Raw genomic sequence first — 10,136 nt, 5'->3', positions numbered from 1 at the left:
TTCTGTTGGCTGTGAATTGTCTGAGTGGTCATCTCTGTTCCCATAACACAGTAAGTCCAAGTAAACTCTTTCTTATATACATTGCCTGGTTATGGCATTTCAGCACAGAAATAGAGAAATAACTAATATGGAAATTTGTATTTTGTTTTCTCCACAAATTTAATGACTATGTAGATTTTAATGTCAATTGACATAAGCTAGAGTCAGTTTGGAAGAGGAATGAACTCTCAGTTGAGAAAGATGCCCATCAGATTGGCCTGTGCACAAGTCCATGGGTCATTTTCATAACTAGCGATTGATGGGGTTGGCCCAGCAGTCGTGAGCGGTACCATCCCTGGGTGCTTTAAGGAAGCAAGTTGAGGCTCTGCTGCAGTTCCCACCATCCTGCAACCAGATGAGATACCTGCCTCCAGGTTACACTCCCACCACTGCCACCCAGTGAACACTGTCCCACCAAGACACACTCTTCTGCCCAATCCCAAGCTCCTGAGCACCCTCCCTGTGGCCGGCCCTCACCTGCAACCCCAGCAGACTGCATAGGCACAGGCGTAAAACACACCAGCTGAAAAAACAGCCGGCTGCATAGACACAGGTGCAAACCACAGCAGCTGGAAGAACAAGCACAGGCAGAAACCACAGCAGCTGGAAGAACCAGGACAGGCAGAAGCACAGCAGGTGGAGGAAGAGAGTACATGACAGTGTGAGAATCCACCCAACAATGGAAAGAGCCGTCCTGACTCCACCAGAACCCAGTGATCCTGCAACAGAGAAGCCTGAACATCCAATGCAGCAGAAACATAGGAAAACGAACTTAAAAATTACTCTATGAAGCCAGGCGGTAGTGGCGCACGCGTTTAATCCCAGCACTTGGGAGGCAGAGGCAGGCGGATCTCTGAGTTCGAGGCCAGCCTGGTCTACAAGAGCTAGTTCCAGGACAGGCTCTAGAAACTACAGGGAAACCCTGTCTCGAAAAACCAAAGAAAAATTACTCTATGAAGATGATAGGGGCTCTTAATGAGGAAACAAAAAAATTCTCTTAACGACATCAAGGAAAAACAAAACCAAAAATTTAAGAAATCAATAAATCCCTTAAAGAATGCTAAGCAAGCCAAGGAAAGCCATCAACTGCTGAAAGGAACCATTCAAGACATGAAAACTGAAATAGACACAGTCAAGCAAACACAAACCGAGGGAGTTCTGGAAATGGAAAATCTGAGGAAGTGAACAGGAACTACAGATGCGAGCATCACAAGAGAATAAAGAGACGGAAGAGAGAATCTCAGGCACTGAAGATACGGTAGAGGAAAAACTCGCCAATCAAATAAAATGCAGTGTTTCTGTCTCATATCAGGATCCATCTGGTATGAGACAGAAAGAAGGAAGAATTTTGGAAAAACATTACTTTTCCCCATTAATATTTTTGTCTCTATAGTACCTTTCATTGAATGTTTGTCTGTATAAATAATGTTTATGTTTTCCACAATGAACATTCAATTTTCTGCAGTAATCTTTAATGTTTCCAGGAAGAAGTTGGGCCCCACAACAACAAACACACCTGGCTGTTATGATGTCGTGATGCTGATAGCGGTACTTTCAGATCAGTTTTGGGTACCGGCTGCTCAAGATGTCTCCAGCTTGGTTAGCTGAAATGGTGCACCACCTTCGCACAACGTTCTGGCCAGACTTGAAATAAGAACTTCAAACAGAATTTCAAATTAAGAATCTCAACAAATCCACATTGACTTCTCAGAGACTATTTGGAATTATACCAGACAGTAATCTTGGAACTTAACCATCATTTTACTTCCACAGGATCCCATAGAAAGGACATCGCCCCCACGACAGCTGGAAGTAATTCTAGAAGACAACGCCCCTTCTCCCCACAAAGTTTGTAGTCAGGGTTAGGGACATCAATTAGGGGTTGATTATAACTGATACAGGGTTGGGGGTTGGGGTGTAAATTTTGTAATCTCAAGGATCTCCTTTGGGAAAGAAGAAGAAAACAAGTAAAAAGGGGATATAAATATGATAAGCTAGATTGTTGAATATACTTTTAAAGCAACTATTAGTTTTAAATGTTTCACATTGGTTTTACTTTTGTATATGGTATACAAGTTTTACATTGATACACATTTGAAATCAATTTGTTAAAACATACTGTACATACATTTATTACCCACTGATTAGGAGAATAAAGAGATATAGGTTAGCAATTAATTACTTAGTATAATCAAACTTGTAGTCACATCATGTATGTTTTAAAGGTCAAAAAAGATATAATTTAGATAGATAGATCATCTTCAATCGGCTCAGAGATCTATAGAATATGGCACTTAAATGTTTTAATATCTTAGGTTCTTCTTTTCTATGACAATGAGACATGTTTGCTTCTGGCAGCACCAGTCTAGTTCAGAGAAGATAATGGGCACCGAAGAAACTCCACATGGAGTTCACTTTCTTGGTGGGAAAAGTAAGACACCGGGCAAGCAAATGCCCTTGTCTCAACTGCTGACAGTCTGCTGTCCTAATTAGACAAGAGCACACAAAATATCCTGCTTGTTAAATTTGTTATGGCTGTAGGCTGAAGACGGATGCCCCAATGTTGCAGAGTAATGTTGGGTACCTGTTCAGGAAGTCACCTGTCTCTGTCATTACTCAAGTTACTTGCTTGCACTTCCTGCTGATGCAGTTAATATGATTTTCTTCTTGGGTCTCTGAGGGAATTGAAGACTAGTTAGTTGTAGTTATAGTTTACCAGATACAGAAAGCAATTTTTATGATAAAAAGTAATTAAGTATAAGACTTTGGACTCACCAAAATAGGATAGATATAGAATTTTTTCTCTGAATCTGTCAAATGCAAATGGACTAGACATTGTTGATGTATTTATTGCTTGTACATATTGTATATAGTCATTGTTTTTATTGCCTGTATATATTGTATATAGTCATTGTATATGTTGTATATAGTCATTGTATTTATTGCCTGTATATATTGTATATAGTTATTGTATATATTGTATATAGTCATTGTATTTATTGCCCGTATATATTGTATATAGTCATTGTATTTATTGCCTGTATATATTGCATATAGTCATTGTATTTATTGTATATAGTTTTCTTATATTAGTTATAGTTTTCTTTTTCTTTTAGACAAAAAGGAGAAGTGTAGTGGCATGTCATTTGGTATTTTACTAACTAAATGTAGGCTGTCATTTTGTCTTGTTGACCGTGTCCTTTGCTTTACAGAAGCTTTTAAGTTTCAGGAGGTCCCATTTATCAATTGTTTCTCTCAGTGTCTGTGCTACTAGGGTTATATTTAGGAAGTGGTCTCCTGTGCCAATGTGTTCAAGTGTACCTCCAACTTTCTCTTCTGTAAGGTTCAGTGTGGCTGGCTTTATGTTGAGGTCTTTGATCCATTTGAATTTGAGTTTTGTGCATGGTTATAGACATGGATCTATTTTTCTACAAGTTGATATTTAATTATGCCAGCACCATTTGTTAACTATGTTTTCTTTTTTTCCAGTTGATATTTTTTGCTTCTTTGTCAAAAATCAGGTGTTTGAAGGTTTGTGGATTAATATCTGGGTCTTCGAATTGGAGTTTTCTGGCTCAGGCCTGCTCTAGCCTAGGTTGTCAGCTCAGACCTCTTTCTGTAAAATTCCCTGGTCTGGATCCATTCCTGCAGAGGTCCCTGGCTTCGGGGTTGGTCCTTTAAAGGACTCTGGCTCTGATCTACTCCTTGGAGTTCCCAGGCTCAGGTGAGCCTAATTCTGCAGGGGACCTGGCTCAGGCTTCCTCCCTCTGAGGTCCCTGACTCATGCCCAGACCCACATGGGTCCTGGCTCATGTCTATTCCCTTGAAGGACCCAGTTTCATGTCTGGATCTGCAGAGGCCTCGGTCTCTGGCCTACTAACTCAGTGGTTGCTCCCCTGTACCTGCTCTTGTGGAGTTTGCTGTCTCAGGTCTGCTCTGGCTTATGTCGCTGGCTCAGTCCTGCTTCTGCAAATGACCCTGGTCTGGATCCGCTCCTGCTCTCATGGAGTTCACTGTCTGAGGCCTGCTCTGACCCAGGTCACTGGCTCAGTCCTGCTCTTTTGGAGATTGCTGCCTCAGACCTGTTCTGGCCTAAGTTGCTGACTCAGTCCTGTCCTTGTCTGCATCATGGTTTTTTTTTTTTTAATAAACACAAATCTAAAGTAGACTCAGCCTGTTCTGTAACACGTGGGCACCATTCTGTAACATGAGGGCCTGCTTGTTGGGGTTTCTGTCCCGCCCGATCCCCCTGCCGTTTGACCCCAGAGAAAATCACACAGAGAGTCTACATTAATTATAAACTGATTGGCTCATTAGCTCAGGCTACTTATTAGCTCTTATGGCTTATATTAACCCATTATTCTTATCTATGTTAGCCACAAGGCAGGTCACATCCTGCTTCTTCCGTAGTCTGGGCAGGAATGGCTGACAAAGGTTCTTCCTTCCCAGAATACTCCTGTTCTCTTTGCTCCACCTCTACTTCCTGTCTGGTTTTCCCGCCTATACTTCCTGCCTGGCCAATGAGCATTTATTTAAAACATGATTGACAGAATACAGTCAATTATCCCACACCAGTCTCCACTTGAGGAAACACCCAGGATTCTCAGAGGTAGAGAGGGAGAGGGGACTTGGGCAGAACACAGGACAGATGAGACCCTGTGGATCCCTCTTCTCTGCCCATCCTACAACCCCGGTGAGATTCTCATAGATGGGAAAGAAGGAGAGAATCTCCAGGGAGGGGCCTGAAGGGAGGCAGAAGCTCAGGAGACTGAAGTTCATGTTCTCATCCCACAGTCTCCTGAGAGCAGGGTCTAGTGGACCTTGAGGGGACAGAGATGGAAAACACCTCTTAATGCTGTCACTCAGGGACCCCACAGGATAATGAGGCAGACACCACTCACAGGAGCAAGAACAGGCCTAGTCCTGCATACTAACTAAAAAGAGAAGAAATCAACACTAAAGACAGGGGAAAGATCACAGCCAGGACAGCAGCCCTGACTGTCACAGCAGCCTGGTGGCTCATAATCCCAGGGACAGGATGAGACTCTGGCCATCCCAGTGTCCCTGTGATCACAGATGTCAGCATGTGGTTCTAAGTGATGAAGAGAACAGAGCCAGGAGCTGACAGAGTTGACGAGTGACCTTGTCAAAGCCAACAACGCACTGAGCTCCACCTGGGCACAGCCCTATTCTCACTCAGCTCCCACAGCCTCATCCTGTCCGCCCAGATGCACACAGCACAGAACACAGGTTCTGGGAGGTTCTCCATGATGCCATCTATTTCCTCCATAAACTCTATCCCAATCCTTTAATTTAGCCATTAAACAACCTGTTAGATCAAATTCACATTAAGATTCTTAATTTCAATGGGGAAGTCAGGGGCTGCAGCTCAGGGCAGCATGGAGGAGACAGGATGGAGATGTCCCCTCCTGTCTGCAGGAACAGGAAGGTTGGCTGTGGAAGAGAACAGGGCAGTGCAGGGACAGGGTCAGGTGTGCAGGGTGGGGCTGGGCTCCCCAGTTCTTCACGTTGAGCCCAAGGGATCACAGGGAACATCAGACACTCTTGCTGAGAGTGAACTGAGGGCTCTGGATGTCACAGGAGAGACCTGAACACATCGTCTGTCACTCCATCCACACCAGGCAGCTGTCTTCACGCTACAGAACAAGAGTCGTGAACAATCACTGTGAAGACAGCATCCCAACAACCCACCACTCACTCAGAGGTGATTCTGGGAGTCCCTGAAACCCAATCATGTCCAATTTATTCCTCCCTAATCAGTCCCAAGAGTTTCACCTTTACAGTCTGGGAGAGACACATCGGAGCTCTGGTCACTGTCCCTGTCTAGGGTAAAAATATATGTATTCATGGGAAGGTAAAAACTTGGCCCTAGAAGATTTGCTTGAGGAGCTATTATGTGTTACCAGAGCTCCCCAAACATGCCACTTCACCCCCACAGTCCTCAGGGACAATCCCGCCTCTACTCTTACCTGAAGCTGGAGCATAGTTCCCTCCTTTTCCACCTGTGAGAAGAAAAGCTGTGAGAGACCAGGGAAGACCCTGACCCTAGGAAGTTTCCAGAACTGACAGCAGACCCAGGTTAGAGACAGGAGCAATGAGGGATGTGGATGTGTTTCCCATTAATGAGGCAGAGACTCTTCTAAAAGGGGCTGAGAGAGAACTCAGACCCTGCCCTTTCCTACCTGTGTTTCTCCTCCTCTTCCTCACAACAGCCACCACAGCTCCAATGACCACAGCTCCAAGGAGAACCAGACCAGCAATGACTGCCATGATGGGGACAGTGGACTGAGGAGGCTCTGGGAAGGGAAGGACAGGAAGGGAAGGTGAAGGTCATGACCCCAGCTCTCAGTCCTGACCCTGCTCAGGGACTGAGAAGGCTCCAGCTTTCCCTGATCCCAGCTCTGCACCCACTCCCTCCTTACCCCATCTCAGGGTGAGGGGCTCAGGCAGCCCCTCATGGTACACATGGCATGTGTATTTGTGCTCCTCCCCAGAGGGCACCACCAGAGATGCCCACTTCTGGAAGGTTCCATCCCCAGAAGGTCTGGTCTCCACCAGCTCCATGTCCTGAGTCTGTTCTTCCTCCTCCCTTTGCCAGATCAGGGTGATGGAGGCAGGGTAGAAGCTCAGGGCCCAGCATCTCAGGGTGACGTCACCATTAGATCCAGGATGATGGGTCACATGTGCCTTTGGGGGATCTGTGTGGAAGGTTTAAGAAATCCCACAATTAACAAGATAAACTGAAATCTGCAAAGACAAAGTTACATCAATGATGACACTGAACTATGTTTCTGTTTGAACACTTCTGTCATCACACTAGTGACCTGCAGGTGGAGCTGGTCCTCTCATCACAGAACTGCACAGTTTCCTGGGAGACCCAGAAGCTAAGAGGGAATCCACATGAGCCAGCAGGTCAACATGATCTTCCTTATGTGACTTTCAATAGCATAAGTAAGGTAGTAAAAGGATGAAGGAATGGAAAATAATTGGTTCATATATGTGATTAAATTCATATAGGAATAAGAAATTAAGATGATCGGGCTACATGAAGGGTGCCACCAACTACTGCTGCCACCATTGAGGAACAAGCACTGTGGCCATCTTGCTGTTCAGTTTAACTGTGAATCCAAGTGAACAGCTATCACCAAACTGTGTCCCAATTGTGGTGAACCTGTGACGGTCAGTCAGAGAAAATGACTCCCCAATCCCTTCCTCTGGAGGGGACAAGATACCAGGTATTGTCACCCTGGATCCCTGAAGTGTGCTGTGGAGCCCAGTGCAGCACACACTGGGACACAGCCGTGCTCACAGGGTGTGTGGTTCCTGTCGCTCCAGTCCTGGCGTTGCAGAAGACCCTGTCTCTGAGGAAGGTCAATTCCTAATTCACTTGGGCAACACTGTAACTTGTTGGGGCTGAGGGAGAGCAGGGGGCTCTGGATGGTTAATTCTGGCAGGAAATAGTCTAACTTCACAGGAAAATTTTCTCTTTTAAAGGGAAATCTATCTTAACTTGTCTCATTATCCAGAGTATCAGTCCCGAACGGCCCTTGTGGAGACTGATACACATGATAATAAAAGGGGAACAGAGAAACAACACCACCCCGTGAGGAAGAGAAACTCACTAAAGCCAAAATGACAACTTAAAAAAAAAAAAAAGCAAGAAAAAAAAAGAAAGGAAAAAACCCTACAATTTAGTATTTTTCTAAGGCACCCCATAAGTTCCCACGTGACCACTGTAGGAAAAGATAGAATTGGGGTGTTAGAGGCATGTAAACCTCACACAGGAATCTGGGAGAATGTATTCTTTGAAGTTCTAGACACCGGGGGAAACCAGCCTAGGTATGGCGCCCAGTCTCCCATCAGGTAAAGATACTGCTATGTCCTGGTGTGTCAGGGCTGACACACTCAGATGACAGGACTCGGTGTCCACAGACACTGGGTGTGGGCAGAGAACCCCGCCTGGGAGAGGCCATGGCTGACAGGGGCTGCAGACTGAAGGAGCCACTGCTGGTGATGTCGGGATCCTCTCTTCTCCCTCCTGAGACAGATGTGGAGCTGTCCAGGGAGAAGGCTGAGCCCTGGGAGATCAGTGCAGTCCCTGCCATGCTGGATCAGGAGACTCAGGGACCCTGTCTGCCCTCAGAGACAGGGGCATGACCCCAGTGAGGGTTTCCTCTTCCTCAGGACTGAGCCCAGCCCGAGGGCAGAGGGAGGAGTCGCTCGCGGCCCCGCACCTGTGCGCAGCAGCGAGTCCTTCCCGTTCTCCAGGTGTCTGCGCAGAGACTCCACGCACTCGCCCTCCAAGTATGCCCTGTGTATCTCTGCAACACCAGCCTGCTCCCACTTGCGCCGGGTGATCTGCGCCGCTGTGTCCGCTGCTGTCCACGTTTTAAGATCGTCGTTCAGAGCGATGTAATCGCGGCCATCATAGGCGGCCTGATGATAACCTCGGAAGAGGCGCCCGTCGGACCCCACGTCACAGCCATAGAGACGCTGGATGGTGTGAGAACCTGCGGGACCCCGCGGTCAGCCCCGACCACCTGCCCCGCCCCCGTCACCCGCGCCCTCCTCTAAACTGAAAGGGAAACCGGTCCGGTCCCCGCCTTCCTCCCAAATCTCGGACCTGGGACCCGGGGCGACTCTGGCCAATGCGTAGGGGAGTGGACGGGTTGTGACTTCAGACCCGGGTCACTCACCGCCCTCGCTCTGGTTGTAGTAGCCGAGCAAGATTCTCAGGCTCACTCGGTAAATTTGCTCGCTGTTCTTGGCGATCTGTGTCTGCCTCTCCCAATACTCCGGCCCCTCCTGCTCCACCCACGGCGCCCGTGGCTCCTCTCGTGGAGTCTCCGCGTCGCTGTCGAAGCGCACGAACTGAGTGTCATCCACGTAGCCGACAGATATGTACCGGGGCTCCCCGAGGCCGGGCCGGGACACGATGGTCGAGAAATACAGCATGGAATGCGAGCCTGGGGGCGGCGCGCGGTGAGACCCCGACCCTGCTCCCGGGACCCCAGCAGAAGCGCGGGCCAGGAGGGTAGCAGGGCTCGGGGCTCGGGACGCGGGTGGAGAAGGGGCGGGAGGGTCCGGCTGGGCCTTGCGGGGACGCGGCTCCCCGCTCCCGCCCTCCCGGCAGAGCCCGTTTCCCTCCCGACCCCGCACTCACCCGCGCGGGTCAGGGTCGGGGCCAGGGAGGCCGCCAGCAGCAGGAGCAGCGCGCGCGGGGCCATCGCCCCATCTCAAATCTGGGGCGACTCTGAGTTCCGCGGTCTGCGTGGACTTTAGAACATTTGCCAGTGGCGAAGCTGGTTGGTTCCCTGGTATCTCGTCACCCAAAGCAGGTGAGAACCGCCAAGTGGTCATTAGAGTCCAGCCAGAATGACCTGACGCAGGTTAGGAGCTGGAGATGTGAAACTGGGAACAGGGGAGTCCCCAGCCCTGTGCTTCCCCACCCAGACCTCACCCTCCTGGGGACTAAGACTTTGCCTGAGCCCTGTGCTGTGGAATGGAGCGCTGTGTGTCATGGGGTCTCTGAGCCGCCTAAGGCCAACTGCTCCTCAGGTTTGTCAGGATGAAACCTGGGAGCATGAAGTTTCCAGGTGAAATACACAAATCACTAAAAATGAATGTTCACGGAAAAAGGCACTGTCAGAGTCCTGCAGGGGCTGCTGTGGACACCTGCATGGGGAGGTGACTGGAGATTTTACAGCTCTGATTAAGCACTTTTGACACACTGTGTCCTGTGTGACTCTCCCTGCAGGAAGCAGGCCCTTCTTGCCTCTGCTTTCACTTTCTACCTCAGGTATGTGTGGCTGCGATTTGAAGACATCAGGTAAAAATCTACAGGACAAAAATTATAAATTTAATTATTCTCCACACTACTGAACACAGATGAAACCTAGAATCCCCAGTGTGGACTCTGCCGTGAGAATCCCCCTCTGTCCACACTGCACAGGATTGTTGAACTCAGAAGTCAACGGTTATCAGATCTAAGGTCCCATATGTCTGCAACATCCATCTCCCATGGCTCATCAGTTCATAAAGTGAGAGTGAAGGTCAGTGGGGGAGGGGAGAGAGAG

At 48.2% G+C, this 10,136-nt stretch overlaps 1 protein-coding gene across 5 annotated transcripts in view; it reads right to left on the bottom strand.

Annotated features, from left to right (window-relative positions):
- The window catches only part of LOC119822487 (H-2 class I histocompatibility antigen, L-D alpha chain-like), a 741,986-nt gene extending 732,664 nt beyond the window's left edge, over positions 1 to 9,322 (bottom strand). For 3 of the 5 annotated variants that reach the window (XM_038341857.1, XM_038341861.1, XM_038341858.1), the window contains exons 1-4: positions 9,224 to 9,322; positions 8,757 to 9,026; positions 8,295 to 8,570; positions 6,483 to 6,758 (exon numbers count right to left, since the gene is read on the bottom strand). In XM_038341857.1, coding sequence (XP_038197785.1) covers positions 6,483 to 6,758; positions 8,295 to 8,570; positions 8,757 to 9,026; positions 9,224 to 9,287 — 886 coding nt within the window. In that variant the 5' untranslated portion in view covers positions 9,288 to 9,322. Of the gene's footprint in view, positions 1 to 5,290; positions 5,697 to 5,835; positions 5,884 to 6,029; positions 6,063 to 6,242; positions 6,357 to 6,482; positions 6,759 to 8,294; positions 8,571 to 8,756; positions 9,027 to 9,223 lie in introns of those variants that run through there. The other 2 variants (XM_038341859.1, XM_038341862.1) reach the window with 2 other exon arrangements.
- Positions 9,323 to 10,136: the final 814 nt, after the last annotated feature.

This window comes from Arvicola amphibius, chromosome 9 (genome assembly GCF_903992535.2).
Source record: "Arvicola amphibius chromosome 9, mArvAmp1.2, whole genome shotgun sequence".
Classification (NCBI taxonomy): domain Eukaryota; kingdom Metazoa; phylum Chordata; class Mammalia; order Rodentia; family Cricetidae; genus Arvicola; species Arvicola amphibius.
Note: the sequence above shows the minus strand (reverse complement) of the source record. Positions and strands in the feature narration are given on the sequence as shown.